Here is a 19919-nt window from a genome sequence, read left to right as displayed (position 1 = left end):
CAGTAAAATGACTCAGTGATGGTGCAAACCAACCTTTAGAAACTATCAACAAAAAGGATTCTGCCTTACTCAGAAGAACACTGTTCCTTCCAAGAGGCTCTCAAAAAGGTTCAGAACTAATCTGATTTTGTATAATCACTAGTGAGTAACTATTAACTAGCTACCACCAAATCAAGAACAGAAATACTTCACCATATATTCTTTAACCTCCACAGATACTTAAGGAGAAAATGGGAAAAATGTAAAATTCCCCTTCTTTAGGTGGGCATGGTCAAGAAGACAACTGCAATTAAGCTTTTAAAATATTTATCATCTGGAAGACAGGACATTTTATTCTGCCGTCAAATGTTCTATCACAAATACTGCTTCTTTACACTACACCCTTCCTCATGAAAGCGGATTTCTGACTGTGAAGTGCAACACAACTGATATGTGTTCAGTGTATCTGGTTATTTTGAGTATGGTTCTCCTTAAGCCAGATCACCTAAACTGTAAACCTACAATGTTTATAAGAGGAATGGGATAGGCAACCTATTTAGTGGTTAGGTCAATACAAATGAGCCATGCTTCTAGAAAAACAAGGTTATATGGCAGTGATTTATTATCATTATCTTTGTATAACAGGAGTAGTATACTATAAAAAATGAGATAAGACTATATCCCACAGAAGAACCTACCCCCTGGAAATTAAAGGCAACAACACCATTTTGGATTTAAGGATTCCCTTTGACAATGTGCTGAAAGGCACTAGAGGGAAGTGGAGAGGCCTCACACTGGATCATAAAGGTACGTACCTGGTTCAACTCTTGCTCAGTTTTCACCGAAATTCAACATTCTGAGCATTTCCAAGAGATGAGCTAGCTAGAGAAAACCCACCCAGAACCCTATCCTCCTAACAGTCAGATTCCAAGAAATGTGGAAACTCTTCTACTCTTAAAATAGCCATAAAATCTTAAACCTAGTGGTTTTTTGTCTTGCTCATCAAAGATGACTACCTCTAAGAAATGTAAATACTGTTCAACAACTAAGACCCTCAGAAATAACTGATTATAATATACTAAATGTTTTCTCAAAAGCATGTGACTGAACCTAGGCACATATATAAAGCAATTAATAACTACAAGTACTTCTATGTACTTGTAGTATTTTTATGGCTCTTTGCAAAAAGCAACCAAGGTGGGTGGCCTGGACTCAAAGACAGACTACTTAGCAAATATTTTCCACAATACTTCCCCCAGATGATTAAACACGTAAACTTTCTTTAAAGCAGAAAAAGGGGCGATGTATTATATCACAGCATGCTCACAGTTCTAATCAAATAAACTCAGGTTAAATCTGTTACTCTGAACTCTCTCCTCTCACTCCTCCTCTTCCTTCACAGTGAAACAGACCTAAAGTCAAAAATTCCTAGGGAATGAAGACACCGTTTTAGAAAATTTGCCAATAAAGCGTAAAATCACCACATTTTTACAGGTTAGAATTAGGTCTTTAACAGAAGTGTTTGTAAGAACGCAAGAGTATAAATGAGTTGGTAGAAATGTTATTTTAAAAAACGAAAGACATGTAGCTTGGATTAAGATATGTTTAAAGCACAGAAATAAGCAAACTCAGTGGTTTCTAGGATGGTCTTATTAAGAAGACCTAAGCAAGGAAGTAGAAGACTTGTTGATTTAAGTTGATATAAGGATGATTATCATGCGTAAGTATTTCTCATGTCTCAAACTTGTAACACACCTGAAATAATCTTATTACACTAAGGCCCTCCATTTTGAAAAAAGCAGAAACACCTGAAAGATAATCTTTGATTTTATTTCACACTATTTATCCTGCAGACAACCTATTTATCTTATAGACAACCAGGCCTAGCTTTGCTACAGTAAAATAAAAGTGAAAAAAATAACCAACGCTACACTTGATACGTAACGTCCACGGGGAGTCCTAGTAGAGTGGGAGAAGAAAACCAAAGCTGCCCAATAGTACTAGCTGTTGCCTGTCATTTAGTAGAAGGTGTCTCACCACTAAGGTTGGACTCAAAAGTGCAAAAGAAAAAAAAGTTAAAAATCAAACCTAGAATTCAACTTTGCATGTTGAGATTCAGTTTTATTTATGCTACTAGCTAAGTAAAAAGCATACATACTGTGTCTGTGGTACAGTCAATACATTTGCAACTTTTCTACTTAAATTCTCTATACAAAGTCACTGCCAATTGATATGATCATTGATGGCAAAGGGCTTAGAATAACCAAAAGGTATAAAAAAGTTTGCAGTCTTGCCCCAAGATACAAAAACTGAATTTTAAACAATGTCATAACATACATGATTTAAACAGTATACGAAAAAAAAAAGTCACACATCAAATCAAGTACAAAAATATCCAAACTACCTATCAATGAATGGTAATGTTTCTATTATTCTGCACAGTACTTGACAAAAAGAATTTAGCGGTTTCCAAAATACTCATTATTTAGCTTAGCATTGCCACCTGTGCAGAACGGTAAGGTATTAGATGGAGTGACACTGCTTTTAGTGTTTTTAAAAATATAAAATCTTTCCCTATGTTAAGGAAGGAAAGAAGTTCCTCTTCTAGGCTCCTTAGTAACCAACCCCGGGCCTAGAAATACAGAATACACCTGCTGTTTAACAAGGCAAAGTGTATCTACTGATAAATAGTTATCCAACAAAAACAACAAATGTAACTTTGAATGACACTCTTTTGTCTGGTCATTTTAAGGAATTCTCAATATACACAGATTAGTGTTTTGCCTTGGCAAAAGAAAAATTGAAGTCGCAAGACAATCTGAGTTAAAATCATCTTCACTAGTTTAACTTGAAAAAAATATTTTGGATAAAAGGTTATAATACACTACTATCTTTTTTAAACACAGAGTAAAGTTGCTCTTGGTAAAATTAACTCACCCACATGGCACAATATTTTGGAGTAAAGTATGTTCAACAACAACAACTCACACACAAGATAACATAGGTGAATTAACTTTGAGAACTTCTCTGCCTTTAAAATGAGCAATATTAAATTTATTCTGTAGAATAACACATATATTGATGTTCTGCATATAAAAGGCTCTAAAACATTTTAAAGGGCTAAATTTTCCAGCATTGGAATGATTCCTTCAAACATAACTGGTGAAGATTTAATAAGAATGTATTTGTCCCAATCTTCAAGCTCTGAGCCATGCCTGAAAAGTTCTAAGTAGGAAAAAGAAAATTGTTTTAATCCAGTTTCTGTCTGCTAGGAGCAAGGCAGCAAACACATTTTCCAACCCTTTATGAAAAGATAAAGCAGAACAAAAGTGAAATATATCTTCAGATTATAAACAGGATTGCATCTTATAGTCCACCATCCTGATAATGGTAAGGGCCCCAACAGTAAGTTAAAAGACCTCAGTCTAAAGGCTGTGGGTCGGCAATAGGCATGGTGTGAAGGACTTCATCAAGGAGCTGGAGGGCCCGGTGTAAGTGAATCTCAATCCAACAAGGTGTTTCCTTGATGCTCTGTCTTGGGTAATCAGGTCCCCAGCCTTTCACAAAACTCATCCTGAGTATGCATAAACGACGGAGGTCATCCACACCGATTCCGGCAGCAGCCGACAAACCTAACAGAAAAGATTTGGAAGACGTCAGCAGGACAGGCTGACCCCTTCCCATCCCCCCTAAATCTTACATTAACAAGGTGACCAGCTTTCTTTACTGCATTCTCCCCAGCACAAGACTTCTCTGTCAAAGTGCCAAAAAGTAAGTATAGATCTATACTTTGTCAACAGGGACTGAAAACTTTTGGTTAAGACAATGTATATTCCACGTGGGTCTTCTAGCTACCATTAATTATAAATTACCACAATCCACCAACACCCCATCTGCTTTTTCTCTTTAGAAGTGGAGGTGAAGGGATAAGAAACAACTTGTTTTTAAGAGGCAGTGCATGTCTACACGCTGGTTCTAAGAACTTATTCTCTGTCTAAACTGTCTAGTTCAGGGTAAGACATGACTAACAATGAGACAGAAAATAGTCCTGGTTCCACTAAGACTTCTTGAATGACCCAGATGATGTCTGTCTCTCAGTTTCACAATGTAACAGAGATAGTATATAATTACTCAATGGGGGGCAGTAGATGAGAAGGAGAAATTTAGTAACAGCTCTGGATTCTTCAGTAAAAGCATATTTGTAACATCAAAACTAGCAAATTAATTGTTTAGATGCCCAAATTTTTTTAAAAAAATCAAATTCTATAAATGAGTATGCCTTATCTACCTCAAAATTGAAAACTCCTGAGCATAAGTCACAGTGGAGACTCTGCATCTAATTCTCCAGTCAGAACATACAGCCATATAGTCAATCTGCATTCATCAATATTACAATGAAACTAATGGGAGGAATTTGCATGTACTGTAGAGAAACCTGCAGGGCCACTGCAGTTTTCTTAGCCAGTGTGATTTGCTTACCACACTGAAGAGGTTAAGAACAGGGGTTGAATGAATCACTAGTTATGCCTTCAGACGTGGAAGATGGGTGCCACGTGTTTCCATCATAAAAGTCTATAGTCAGGAGTTTAACTCTGCAGTAAAAAATTCCCCATCAGTGTGAAACCTGGCACACAGTTCAATTTTACCCTAAAATTAAAAAAAAGTCTACAAGTTATCAAAATACCACCCTCACTTAGTTTTCTCTCCATGCTGAGTATACTTTTAAAAAAAGTTGGAGAGATGTCTAATTCTGAAATTGAAATATGCTTTCCTTCTAGAATAAAGCAAAGCACATCGGTGATTACAACCCACCCTGGCTGGTGAGGCAAGAATTAAAAGCATCAACAAAAATAGGGGAGACTGATAATATAATAACAACCCCCTTTCTTCTTTATCCCACAGTCCCTTTTTTGATACAAGAAGAATGAACACAGGGCTGTAAACAAAGGGCAACTATTACAGACGAACAGTTTTTTAGGTTTTTTTTTTGTACAAATTCAAAAATGTTATTATCCCAGTAAAAAGAACTTCACTTTCTATTACTGGTTAAAATAACTAATTAACTGAGTCAATCAAGATAAAGCACCATCTACTACACTTGAAAAAAAAAAAAAAATCAAAAGCATACTTACTGATGGCTGGGGCTATTCCACCTACTGACCCTGGGCCCGGGATGTTTCCTGCCACGGCGGCTGCCTGGGCAGCTGCTGCAGCTTGTGCCGTGGCTGCCTGCTGCTGCATCTGACGATGACACTGACGCAAATCAAAGACCTTAAAAAAAAATAATAAGTGTAAGTTTCATGCCATGAGTCCAGCAGAAATATTCCATATATCAAAAACCAATGCACAATCTATTTAAAATTCACAGCTTGATTTAGCTCTCAGGATTAAAGAATTAACTGTTTAATTTTTTTATGTAGATGGTAATTTCTTAGGAAAGCTAGTTTGAATGAAGCTCAACAAAGAGGCACAGCCCACTATTAGAGGACAGTTTTGGTTGCCAAGGGCCTCTGTATCCTTTATCTGAGTTCAGTGTGGGTCAGCCATTACTGCCTTTGTGAAAAACCATACCATGGTGTAAAACAAAGTTAAGACATCATCCCACCCTTTCATAACTAAATGAAGAGTTTTCTGTAGGTTGAATTGACGGCCTAGGTCATATGGCCAGCTTCTTTTCTTTATCATTCTATTTGGAGGAATGCATAAAAGGCATTGTTACTACATAAGAAGACAACGGCATATCTCAGAGATGCACAGAAGCAATCTAACATGATATTTAGGACGTGTTTTAAAAAACTATAGAAACAAAGGAAAAAGAACTGATCACATAAATGTAAAATCTTAACAATACTGAATCTCAGTGATGGATATATGGGATTCCATTAACTAATTCCTCATTAATTTTAAAAATGCTCATGATTTTTTAAAAATTGCTTAGCTTTGAATCCCATCATTGATATCTGCTACTTATGTGGGTTAAATTTCTTAACCTTTCTGAAGCCTCAACTTTCTTATCTATAAAATGGGAATGTTAAGTGTGCGTGCTTTTTCATATTATTGTAAACCTGGCATAGTATACAGTAAGCTCTCAATAAACGTTATTTATTATTTTGTTTTTGGTCTCCCAGGTAGCCACCAACCTTGCACGATGAGTTAAGGAGCTTATGGTAATTTCAACGCTCTTTACCAACCACGCCAAGGGCTGGCATTTTTTAAAGCACTGGAAGGTTACACAGGTAGAGTGGTCACCTTGAGAAGTGAGTTGTAGGAAAGGAAGACAAGGACAAGAGCAGAAGCAAGACTGCTCAATGCACATTTTAACAGCATTTTAATTTCTGAACCATGTGACTATACTCCTTCAACAAAAGTAAAGTACAATTTAAAACAATCCAAGTATGCACAAAACCAAAATATGAGTGAGCATAATTATCTTTGACAATAAAAGAAATCGAAGAATGTGTAACATAGAATTTTATCAGATAAAGAACAGGTTTGAAGCCCAAGCCAGTAATTTTCAGATTCCTGAAAAAATTCTGATTGTCTTTAGTCACTGTCTTTACATGAACCATAAGAGCATACAACAATAATAAACAAGAGAATCCTCTCCAAATAGCAAACCAAATTCCTATTTACTCATTTTTCTACTCAGTGCCTATCTTCTAGCATCAACGATGGACAAAACTTAGAGACTATCTCAGTCTCTGGATCAAAGTTTGTCAAACAGGGATGTATCCATTACCTGACCAAGCTACTAGTCCTAAAAGGGACAGGAAGCATGACAAAGTCAGGTCTGGAAATCAGAAATCCCACAACACCCAGAAAAACTGCTGTTTTTTCAAGAGTCCATTAGATTATGAACTTTTCCACTGTGCTCTGACCTCTTAGAATGCCTAACCCAGCACAGCACACAATAGGGATGCAAATATCTGAAAAGCCAATTAGTTCCACAATGACTTTTTTTTTTAAAGAAGGAAATTGACAAACTTTCTTTTAGAGCAATTTTAGGTTCATGATATAATTAAGCAAAAAAGTAAAGAGTTCCCTATTTCTACTCAAGTACAGCCTCTCCCACTGCCACATCCCACACCACAGAGGCACACCTGTCATCAATGAGCCTACAATGACAAGATTATCACCAAAAGTCAGTTTACATTAGGTCTCACTCTGGTTTTATGACTCTACGGGTTTAGACAAATGTATAGTGATATGTGGGCTTCCCTGGCGGCTCAGATGGTAAAGAAGCTGTTTGCAGTGCAGGAGACTCGGGTTTGAACCTTGGGTCAGGAAGATCCCTTGGAGATGGGAACGGCAACCCACTCCAGTATTCTTGCCTGGAGAATTCCACGGACAGATGAACCTGGTGGGCTAGAGTCCATGGGACTGCAAAGAGTCGGACACGACTGAGCGGCTAACACACACACACACACACACACACACACACACACACACACACAGAGCATAGTGATACATACATACACACACATACACACACACACATTGACAGACAGCATAGTGATACAGTATTTTTGTTGCCCTAAAAATCCTCTGAGCACTGTCTATGCATTTTTTCCCTCCTCTCTATGCCTAGAAACAATTCATCTTCTCACTGTCTCCATAGTTTTACCTCTTTCAGAATGTCAGTTACAATCATATAATATGTATGTAGCCTTTTCAGATTGGCTTCTTCCACTTAGTAATATGCACTTAAGGTTGCTCAGTGTCTTTTCATGACTTAATAGCTCACTTCTTCTCAGTGCTGAGTAATATTCCACTCTGCGGATGTAGGATGTGTTGGTTGCTAAGTTTTTGGCAGTTGTGAATGAAGCTGCTATAAACATCCAGGTGCAGGTTTTCTTGTGGACATAAGCTTTCAAATCATTTGGGTAAATATTAAGGAGTGCTGACTGATGGATCATGCGCTTAGAATATGTTTGGCAAAGTAAGAAACTACCAAACTGTCTTCCAAAGTGGCCGCACCCCTTTGAGTTTCCACCAGTAACCAAAGACAGCGTCTGCCGCTCCACATCCTGGCCAGCACCTGGATTTTGGCCATTCTCCAACTATGCAGTGGTGTCCCAGTGCTGTTTTAATTCACAATTCCATAATGGCATATGAAGCTGAACATCTATTCAGAGGCTTACTTGCTATCAATATATCCTTTTCCCTGAAGCACCGATTTGGGTCTTTTGCCCCTTTTTTAATTAGGTTATTTGTTTTCTTATTGTTGAGTTTAAGTATTTTCTATATTTTTGATAACAGTCCTTTATCAGATGTGTCTTTTGCAAATATATTCTCTCAGTCCGAGGCTAATCTTCTCATTCTCTTGACACTGTCCTTCATGGAGCAGACAGTTTAAATCTTAATGAAATCTAGTCTCTCAACTGTTTCTTGCATGGATTCTGCCTTTGATGTTATATCTAAAAAGTCATTGCCATACCCCAGGTCATGTATATTTTCTCCTATATTATCCTCTAGGAGTTTTATGTTTTACATTTAGGTTAAGTACAAGCACTGACAAAAAATTTTTTTAACCATCATTAACCTAGTATGGCTCATATATAATCTTATATCACTTGGGAGGAGGGAATACAACTTACTTATAATTTCCTGGGTTCAAATACGTTCTCAACATACCCCCACCTCCACCAAGAGTAATTAAAATTAACCAAGAGATCTTCACACATAGGTTCTTTACAATATGTTATAAACAATCGTAATTATGATGGTCTTAAAATCTATGCTAACACCCGGAGCACATATTCCAGTTAACCACAAAGATGAAATTTTAAAACACTGTGACTCTTACCTACAGATGTAGTAAAAATGATTCATTAAGCACCTCAGCAAATCTCCTTTCCACATGGGTTATTTATGTAATTACAGCATTCACACCAAAAGACGTAACTATTGACTACACTGCTAAACTGAAACCCAGGCTGCCTCCTCACTGTGCGCTGTCTATACCATAACAGGTTTCATCTATTATACTGGATGGTAAAATTAACGCTTTCACTGAAAAGGAAACGTCTTCCTTTCAGAATCTGAATTGTTGATAAAGACAATTCAAAGTAACCAAAGGTTTTAAATATTCTTTTTGGCTCAGATCCAAGATATTCCTGATCTCTACCCCTGGGCTACTCAACAATTTACTTCTGATTTCATCTGTTTAAACATATTTCCTTACTCTCATCTAAGTTTATTACAAACCCATTACTTAACAAAGGTGTCTTATAAAGATCACTGTCAACACCTTCAGGATATTCTCTTTCAACCAGGAATCAAATTTTGACATTCTTTTTTCATAAGGCTCAATTTTAGTATACTGTTTATATCAACACCAAGAAACAGTAATCCAGGAAAAGAAACAGGTCCCTGTGTTGGTGATACATTGGGCATCTGAACAGAAGACTGCACTAAAGATTTGCCAAGTTATCTGACCTGGGGATGGAAGAGTCATGATATCTAGTGACTGGGAATAAATTTAAGTGGATCATAATAACTTTAACCTAGTCCAGTTGTGATTTAGAAGCACTGTCTGCCTCCTGTCCCTTACATATATATATGTGCAACAACAAACCTAACTCAGCGTCAGAGAATGCAAATCTAAACCTACCATAAATGAGATACCATGTCACATGCCCTTAGGAAGGCTAACATGGAAAAGAGAGATAATAGTATGTATTCATGAGACTGTAAAGAAATCAGAAACTTCATACACTGCTGCTGGAAATATAAAATGGTACAGCCACTTTGGAAAACAGTTTGGCAGTCTCTTAAAAGGTTACACATAGAGTTACTTTATGATCCAGAAATTCCACTCCTTGGTATCTGTAAGAGAAATGAAGATGTACATTCACAAAAAAATCTGTACATGAAGGTTCATAGTGGTATATTCATAATACAGCCAAAACTCATACGTCCATCAACTGATGACCGGATAAACAAACTGCAATGTTTGGAATGTTATTCAGCCCTAAAAAGAATGAAGTACAGATACATGCTACATGAATGAAGCTTGAAAACATTAGGCTTAGTGAAAGAAGTCACAGAAGACCACATTGGATGATTCCATTTACAAAAACTGTTCTGAGTAGGCAAATCCATAGAGAGAAAAAGTAGATTAGTAGCTGGCTAGGGCTGGAGGGTACAGGGGGTTGGGAGGTAGCACATAACAGGTGCAAGATTTCTTTCTAGAGTAATGAAAATGTTCTAAAACTGTGGTGATGGTTGCAGCTCTGTGAATATACTAAAAATCACTGTACTGTACACTTCTAATGGGAGAATTATATGGTATGTGAACTATCTCTATGTCAATAAAGGCCTTAACCTGAGTGTCCAGTGCTTAAGCAACACAAACAGATCTTACTTTTGAAAGCAAAAGAGCAATGACACTTAAAAAGAATTCAAACATCTGCTCCATTTAAAGCTTGTAAAATGCCATTTCATTACATCAAATGTTCATAAATGTAAGGTGACTGCTACGTCATGAGAGAAGTAGGAAAAAAATCAGTATCATAGAAGAAAAAACAATGCAATTTAGTCCTAGCTTCTTAGTTTATAAAATGAAAGAATGGCTCTCCAAACCTATGTTTTCCTCATTTTAACTGAAAAGAGAAAAATATGTTTATGTGTATATGTGTGATTGGGGCTGGGCTGGATTCCCCTATATAAAGACACTCTTTCCACGGGTTCATATATATGTACTCAACTCACCCCAGTAACGTCACCTCTGTTAAAAGTCTACTGACGATCTAAAACACTAAAATACAGATCCTTTAGGTTACTGGTGCCCCCAAAAATTAGTAAGTGAAGAAAACACCAATGACCAGATTTAGGATATACTTGAATCTCCTTCTGGCTAATAAGACTCTTCTAAAGAATAATATACTTAATAAACAGTAAATTAAAAATAATTATTTTAAATCTTAGTTAATAAAACAAAATTGGGATTTTTTTTTACTCCACGAAAATGTACCAGAAGATAATTTATTTATTGTTCAAGGCAAAAGTCTGAGTTTGTTATAAAAAGCTATCCACGAAAAAAAAAAAAGAATCTATCCACGATATAGTAGTTTATCAAGTGATGACAAGTCTCATATTTGGGGGGCTTCTCAAGGACCATTTGTATCAGAATAGAGATATTACATTATTTGACAATCCTAGAAATTAAATTATACAAGATATCACATTTTAAAAGCCTAAATGTTTTAAATACTACCTCATATGTGATAAGTTCATAATTACTGTCTGATACAAAGTATATATTCAACACTGTAGCCCTCTGTTCATCGACTTCTAACTACACATAATCTAGAGACTTCTAGTCAAGATGGATACACAGGTACAAACACATTAAAAAGCTAGAAAAACTATTAAAAATAAGTATCTTCCAAACCAATCATAAAATTCACATGGAATCCAAGAGGCTGGCAACAGCCAAAAGAATCCTGAAAAATAACAAAGCTGGAGGGCTAACACTCGTCAATTTTAAAACTTCCTACAAAGCTATAGCAATCAAGACAAGGTAGTACTGTCCCAAGGACAGATATATAGATCAATGAAATAAACTGATGACCTAGAAATAGATCTTTACCATTTAAGGTCAACTGAATTTTCAACAAGGGTGTCAAGAATTCAGTAAGGGAAAAAAACAGTCTTTTGAATAAATGGTTATGCAAACAACTGGTTCTCATGACAAAGAACAGAGTGGCATCCTTTCCTCACAGCACACACAGATATGCACTCAAAATGGAAAACAGACCTAAATGCAAGACCTAAAACTATAAAATGCTTAGAAAAAAACATAGGTGTAAATCTTCATAACCTTGGATTAGGCAACAGTTTCTTAGACATGACACCAAAAACATAAGCAACCAAAGAATAGAGACAACAAAATTTAAAACTTTTGTGCTGCAAATCATTATGAAAAGAGTGAAAGACGAGACAAAGAATGAAAAAAGAAAAATCTGCAAATCAAGTATCTGATACAGGACTGACACCCAGAATATACAAAGAACTCTCAACAATAATAAAAAGACTAAAGAATCCAATTAAAAAATGGGAAAAGATGGGAACAGACATTCTCCAAAGAAGATACACAAATGGCCAAAAAAGAAGTTCAATGTTATTAGACACTGGGGAAATGCAAATCAAAACCACGAGGTAGATACCACTTCACATCCAATAGGATGGCTAAAATAAAAAAGGCAGATAATGACAAATGTTGATGAGAATATAGAGAAACTGAAGCCTTCCATGTACATTGCTGGTGGAAAGGTAAAATAGCACTGCCATTTAGAAAATGAGTCTGGCAGTCCCTCAAGTAGATAGACATAAGAGTTATCTTTTGATTCAGGAATTCCACTCCTAGGTATACGTTCAGGAAGACAAAAACATCAGTCAGTTCAGTTCAGACGCTCAGTCGTGTCTGACTCTGAGACCCCGTGAATCGCAGCACTCCAGGTCTCCCTGTCCATCACCAACTCCCGGAGTTTACCCAAACTCCTGCCCATCGAGTCGGTGATGCCATCCAACCATCTCATCCTCTGTCATCCCCTTCTCCTCCTGCCCCCAATCCCTCCCAGCATCAGGGTCTTTTCCAATGAGTCAACTCTTCGCATGAGTCGGCCAAAGTATTGGAGTTTCAGCTTCAGCATCAGTCCTTCCAATGAACACCCAGGACTGATCTCCTTTAGGATGGACTGGTTGGATCTCCTTGCAGTCCAAGGGACTCTCAAGAGTCTTCTCCAATACCACAGTTCAAAAACATCAATTTTTCAGCGCTCAGCTTTCTTCACAGTCCAACTCTTACATCCATACATGACCACTGGAAAAACCATGGCCTTGACTAGACGGACCTTTGTTGGCAAAGTAATGTCTCTGCTCTTTAATATGCTATCTAGGTTGGTCATAACTTTCCTTCCAAGGAGTAAGCGTCTTTTAATTTCATGGCTGCAGTCACCATCTGCAGTGATTTTGGAGCCCAAAAAAATCAAGTCTGACACTGTTTCCACTGTCTCCCCATATATTTCCCATGAGGTGATGGGACCAGATGTCATGATATTAGTTTTCTGAATGTTAAGCTTTACGCCAACTTTTTCACTCTCCTCTTTCACTTTCATCAAGAGGCTTTTCAGTTCCTCTTCACTCTCTGCCATAAGGGTGGTGTCATCTGCATATCCGAGGTTATTGCTATTTCTCCCAGCAATCTTGATTCCAGCTTGTGCTTCTTCCAGCCCAGCGTTTCTCATGATGTACTCTGCATATAAGTTAAATAAGCAGGGTGACAATATACAGCCTTGACATATTCCTTTTGCTATTTGGAACCAGTCTGTTGTTCCATGTCCAGTTCTAACTGTTGCTTCCTGACCTGCATACAGGTTTCTCAAGGGGCAGGTCAGGTGGTCTGGTATTCCCATATCTTTAAGAATTTTCTACAGTTTATTGTGATCCATACAGTCAAAGACTTTGGCGTAGTCAATAAAGCAGAAATAGATGTTTTTCTGGAACTCTCTTGCTTTTTTGATGATCCAGTGGATGTTGGCAATTTGATCTCTGGTTCCTCCGCCTTTTCTAAAACCAGCTTGAACATCTGGAAGTTCTCGGTTCACGTATTGCTGAAGCCTGGCTTGGAGAATTTTGAGCATTACTTTACTAGTGTGTGAGATGAGTGCAATTGTGCGGTAGTTTGAGCATTCTTTGGGATTGCCTTTCTTAGGGATTGGAATGAAAACTGACCTTCTCTAGTCTTGTGGCCACTGCTGAGTTTTCCAAATTTGCTGGCATATTGAGTGCAGCACTTTCACAGCATCATCTTTCAGGATTTGAAATAGCTCAACTGGAATTCCATCACATCCACTAGCTTTGTTTGTAGTGATGCTTCCTAAGGCCCACTTGACTTCACATTCCAGGATGTCTGGCCCTAGGTCAGTGATCACACCATCGTGATTATCTGGGTAATGAAGATCTTTTTTGTACAGTCCTTCTGTGTATTCTTGCCACCTCTTCTTAATATCTTCTGCTTCTGTTAGGTCCATACCATTTCTGTCCTTTATCGAGCCCATCTTTGCCTGAAATGTTCCCTTGATATCTCTAATTTTCTTGAAGAGATTTCTAGTCTTTCCCATTCTGTTGTTTTCCTCTATTTCTTTGCATTGATCGCTGAGGAAGGCTTTCTTATCTCTCCTGGCTATTCGACAAAAACATACATCTACCTAAAAACTTGTACATGAATATTCACAGCTGCATTATTCATAATAGCCAAAAAAAGTATAGCAACAACTCATGGATCCATTAACTGATGATGGATAAACATAATCCTCAGTGGACAGCAGGGTCTAAAGACAGAAGGTACTTAAGGTAACAGCACCAAACAGAAGGTGTACAGTACAGGAAGTGATATGGAAAGAGAAAACAGGCAGGCTCTGTGAGGGCGACACTGGATACCTGACCATGAATCAAGTGCTAGTACAACAGTCTGACAGTTAATTCAGAAATGCATCTAGGAATAAAATTCTTGTCCATGGCATGGCTAAGCAGCAGAGCAATCTACGTAACAGGATTTAGGCCCTGAGCATACCTGGGGATTTTAACTCAATTTTCTCAAGGGACAAAATTCCTCTACCTTGTAAATATAAGAATTGGTTCTGAGATGTGTATCTTAGTGCCAGACTAAGGCAGAACTGCCCTACAGGGAGAAACAATGACAAGGAGGGAAAAACAAAACCTCTTGAGACAAACTTGCTAACAAATACTAATAGATTACAAAGTATATGAGGAAATCCAGCACCACTTAAAAATAATAACAAAGTACAAATAACTAAAATTCCTTGTGGAAAAATTAGAAAATGCGAATAAAGAGAATTCTATTTGTGTGCTAAGCAATTTCCTGAGGACTAAGCAATGAGAGTTAAATCTACTAACTTACAACTGCTTTTTAACTAACCTTAAAGACACAAAGGACTTTAAAAAAAATGTGAAAAATCTAAATTAGAAATACAGGACTTCCCTAGTGGTCCAGGGGTTAAGAATCCACGTTGTAATGCAGGGAACACTGGCTGGATCCCTGGTCCAGGAAGACCCCACATGCCACGGGACAGCAAAGCCTGTGTGCCACAGCCACTGACCCTGCGCTCCAGAGCCCGGGAGCCGGGCCTACTGAGCCTGCGCGCTCTGACCACTGAGGCCCGCCCGTCCGGAGCCCGCGGGCCGCCACGGGAGAAGCCCCCACAATGAGAAGCCTGCACACTGCAATTAGAGAGGAGCCCCCTCTCTCCACAAGAGAGAAAGCCAGCGTGCAGCGACAAAGACCCAGCACAGTCAAATAAATACGTAAATGTATCTTGATTGAAAAGAAATGTTTTTGTTTTCTTTAAAGAAATATATTGAGGCTATCTAATTACAACTATCTTTCTCTTTCAAAAACAGTGTATGTTATAAACTAAAACTGAAGTGAGTTGAACATGAAACAATTAATGAAAAATATCTCAGGTTTCATTTGCAAAATGATACAGAAAATAAAACTCATTCAAAGAACAAAATAACTAACCTTAGAAAAACATGGTTTTGAAGAATTTTTCATTTCTTAGTTCTTAAGTCAAAATCTTTTACTTTTAGAATTTTCTTCCATAAAATCCTGAAGATTGGCTAAGATGAAATTTCAGAGGCTGATTTTTACATTATTTTAAATATCAAAGGAACACAAATTTGGAGGTTTCACTCAGTATTTCCAAGAACTTGCATATTTCTCTAAAACATTTAACAAATTTGCTAATACAAACATAATTTCTTTAATACATAAGACATTTTTACATTTCTCCCACATCCATCTCAATTCCTTAAACAACAAATAGAGCTTTCCAAATCTAAAGTATTTGGGTAAAATTACAACTAACCTTTATATATGCACTTGGGTAGATCTTATGAACAGCATCTCCAGGTGCACGCCCAGCTTCTCTGTCTAAGTAGTAGCTCTGTACAAAGACTGCATGGTCACTAAGGCACCTGACCCAAACATCTCCTTCACCTTTACATTCCAACTGCACACCTTTGCCTATGTGCAACCTTAGGAAGAAAAAGTGAGTCATACTTCATTTTGACAGGTATTTAAAAATGAATTTTAGTTCAGACTATACAGCATACCCAATACTGAAAATTTTTTAAGAATAAAGGACATTATATTTTGGTTATAAACCATAGCCAAAAGACAGACAGCCACTGTTAATATTTTTCTGTTTTTCTTTAGTATCCTAGTCACATGTAATAATGATGAGCATTCACATAATGCTTATTATGTGTCAGAAACATTTAATATAAATTCTCATTTAACCTTCACATTCAATTAAAATTAATTTTACAATTCAGTTAATCATATAAACCAAATTTTAAATGCTCAATAGCTATGCGTGGCCAGTAGTTACTATACTGGACAGCACAGGTAAACCCCTTCCTTCGTCACAGAAAATTCTACTAGACAGCACTGGCTTGGAGAGTAGATGATCTGCCAAAGGCACACAAACAGTGACAGAGTCGAGATTGTGTGCTTACACACACACATATTTCCTTAAAGAGTTGAGATCACACAATACTTAAAATTGTGTAAGTTTTCATAAGTGAACTTTCATACTTTCATACATAAGTAAGCTTTCACAAGTAAGTATTTCATAAGTATTTACATTTGATTATATAAACTTTTTATATTTTAATGACTGCATAAAAACAAAGGTTTATTAAAATTTATTTAAGCATTTTTCTTTTTTTATCAGTCTTTCATTATAAATAACACTTGCAGAAACATGTCTTCATTTTATGTTATTTCCTCAGTAAATCTGTAGAAATACTATACAATCAGAGGAAATAAAAACCAGTTTTCAAACTGAGTTCCATAGGGTCCAGTTACTATTCAAAACATAGAAACCTCATGAAGTTTTAAAGAGAGACTGTATTTTATCCAACAACAAACATCTACACTTAAAATGAAATGCTTACAAGTTCTAAATGTTAAAGATCATCTTTATTCCTTTATTTATATTCAAAAACATAATTTACACTGAAAAATACAGCTTCAAATAGAAGTTCAATTTTTAAAATGAACTAACTATACAACAATACCTTGCTCTCTCAATGGCTTCTGTCCTGTGGACATTGGAGAGTTGACCCAAGCAAAAGCGATCTCCTCCAGAAGGGTCTACATAGCCGTCGACAGTAACAATAGGACAGCTTGAGGGAACCTTAAATGTCTCTCCTACTTGAACATCCATCTCAAAGTAAGCAATGGAACACCAATACTCAGGAGCTATAGGAGACAAATGGGAGAAGACAGTCATTCATGTGAGAAAGTTACAAGGCTCTCACTTTCACTCCATATGACAAAGCTTTTCCTAAAGGCTAAAGGAAGGGGAGAGCATCCAAAAGAATTGACAATGCATTACAAAGTAACCACAGCCATGTCTCTATTTTTCAGTTTATTACCTAGCATTCTTGAAGTTTAAAAAAAATCGTTTTTAAAATCTGGAATTCTGTTCTTACTTCAAAGTACCCAATCAACAAGAAATTTAAAGAATGGAAACAATTAGAATCATAAAATCTTTACCATGGTGTTTCATCTGACTGCACATAATATGTTCTATGTAGTCTGAACTTTAAAAGAAAACAAACAACACACAGATGCTAATACGTATTTCAGAGAAGTGTTCTTGAGTAACATCTATCTATGGTATATATTTATAGATCCCTAAATGAGAGAAAGGACATAACCAAGTCAGACATTCAAGGCGAGAGAGTCAAAGTTAATTACACTCCAACTACGTAGCTTCTGTGAGCAGGAATTTTCAACTGTCTCTGGAATGAAAGGTCATTTGCCCCATCTGTGTTTTTGGTGAAGTCCATTCATGATAACTACTACAATTTTACCTTTGAGAATGTGTGTATTCATTTAACAACAATAAATGATTTTAAATAATTTTAAATGATTGGGGGGAAAGAAAGCCACTATCTGGTTTGGTATGTAAATATAGCTAATCAAGTATTTCTAATTTTTGTTTGAGTACAATTACTACATAGAGCCCACATACATGGAAATTATTTGATTTTCCTTTTTGAAATAACAAGTATTTATGGGGTACATGAGAATTACTGTAGGCACTACACATACAGCAGTGAACAAGGTAGCTATTGTTAGCTACTGTCCTTATTTTCATGGAGGTGCAGCAGACAAATAAGTGAATAAATTAGCAAGATAACTCAGGTAAAGACAAACACCATGAAGAAAATTAAAAAGGGCATGGGACAGAAGAAGAGTGGGAAGGTCCTTCAAACTAGACAGCAGGGGTACATCCTACTGAAGAAGTCAGACCCGAAAGACCACGTTAACTATGTGGAGATTGCAAATGTAAATCTTAAGAGGAAAGCAAATGCAAAAGTCTAGACAGTAGAAAGGGATCTGACATAATGCGAGAAAGGCCAGTACCACTTACGAGAGGATCAAAGTTTTCTATGATAAACCAATTATTCACCTGCATATTACTGTGCCATTTATGAACTTTGGCTGAACTAGAATATGAAGCAATAAAACTTTCAACAAGATGAAAAGATACTCAGAACGACAAAAAAAGCATTTTAAACCTCCCAAAAGATCTTAAAATGAAATATGATAAATGCTTAAAACATATTAAAAACAAAGTTCTTATCAAGTCTATAAGTATCTAATTGCTTCTCAAAATGTTGTCAAGGAAAAAAGTACTTCCCAATGAAGTATTAATAAAAAAGACCACATGAAAATTGGGTGATTCAAAACCTGAATAATGTAAATGGTCTGCCATACAGAAGAACCAACTAGTCACAAACACTCCTTTAAAATATATTTTATTATTATAACATGAAAACTAGCAATATATTAAAGTGTCTTCTTAAAAAGCTAGTTTTGAAATATAGTTTCACTTTATAGTGAAACTAAATATAGTAAGTATTTACTTTATAAGTAAAACTACTTATTAAAGGCATTATATTATGCTATAGACAAAAAAGTTTCATCAAACTTAACAGGTAGATATACTGGTTGAACTTAAAACTAAAGAGGTAGTCTAAACAACATAAAAATTACCCAATGCTCTGGCAGCAAAAAACGGTAACAGCACTTAAAACAGATCTTTAAATAATCAGCCCAAACAGTAAATTTTGTTACAAATATCCTGAAGTCATGAATGTTTTCAATGATACTTAAAAAAATGAGATCCAAGAACATGCATTTCCTAGTTCATACTAAAGAACACTATTTCAAGTAAAGTGCCATAGCACTTTTTTCCGAGAGTCAACTGAGGGGGAAAAAGAGAGTTATGTTACCTTCATGTTTAAATAAGAAAAACATACTTTCATCATCATAAATTACAACATCTGCAACTATAATTAAACCTTAGTTTATTATTTCCAAGTCACCAAAGGGATTTTTGTTTGCCTAATATTTCACGCCATACATTTCCCAGTGGCTCAGCAGTAAAGAACTCGCCTGCCAACGCAGGAGACGTGGATTTGATCCTTGGGTTGGGAAGATCCCCTGGAGAAGGCCATGGCAACCCACTCCAGTATTCTCGCCTGGAGAATCCCATGAGCCCATTGGGCTATGGTCCACGGGGTTGCAAAGAGATGGACAAAACTGAAGCGACTGAGCTCAACACAACAATGACACCATACAATAGAGCTGCATTTTGGCAGCTGTGAGGATCAAATGAAACCGACATCAGAGTTGTACCACTGACCAGGGATTAAAAACAAACATCTAATTAACAGGACCATTAAGGCCCAGGAAAGCAAGAGGAAAGGGGTTATCTGTGAGGAGGGAGGGTGCTAGAGGTAACCTGAAAGGCAATCCAGAGAATTTGGTGGTGTGGGGATATAAAATACCACGTGAAAACATTTTCTAGTCCACTCTAAACCTGCTATACAAC

The 19919-nt window shown here is 36.7% G+C and overlaps 1 protein-coding gene across 3 annotated transcripts in view; it reads right to left on the bottom strand.

Annotated features, from left to right (window-relative positions):
* Nucleotides 1-2079: 2079 nt before the first annotated feature.
* Nucleotides 2080-19919, bottom strand: part of SMAD4 (SMAD family member 4) — a 53029-nt gene continuing 35189 nt past the window's right edge. For 2 of the 3 annotated variants that reach the window (XM_043443693.1, XM_043443694.1), the window contains exons 9-12: nt 17089-17272; nt 15873-16041; nt 5112-5250; nt 2080-3611 (exon numbers count right to left, since the gene is read on the bottom strand). In XM_043443693.1, the coding sequence (XP_043299628.1) occupies nt 3400-3611; nt 5112-5250; nt 15873-16041; nt 17089-17272 (704 nt within the window). In that variant the 3' untranslated portion in view covers nt 2080-3399. Of the gene's footprint in view, nt 3612-4458; nt 4572-5111; nt 5251-15872; nt 16042-17088; nt 17273-19919 lie in introns of all 3 variants that reach the window. The other variant, XR_006264828.1, reaches the window with a different exon arrangement.

Source organism: Cervus canadensis, chromosome 23 (genome assembly GCF_019320065.1).
Source record: "Cervus canadensis isolate Bull #8, Minnesota chromosome 23, ASM1932006v1, whole genome shotgun sequence".
NCBI classification, from domain to species: Eukaryota; Metazoa; Chordata; class Mammalia; order Artiodactyla; family Cervidae; genus Cervus; species Cervus canadensis.
This window is presented reverse-complemented; position numbering and strand designations above follow the sequence as displayed.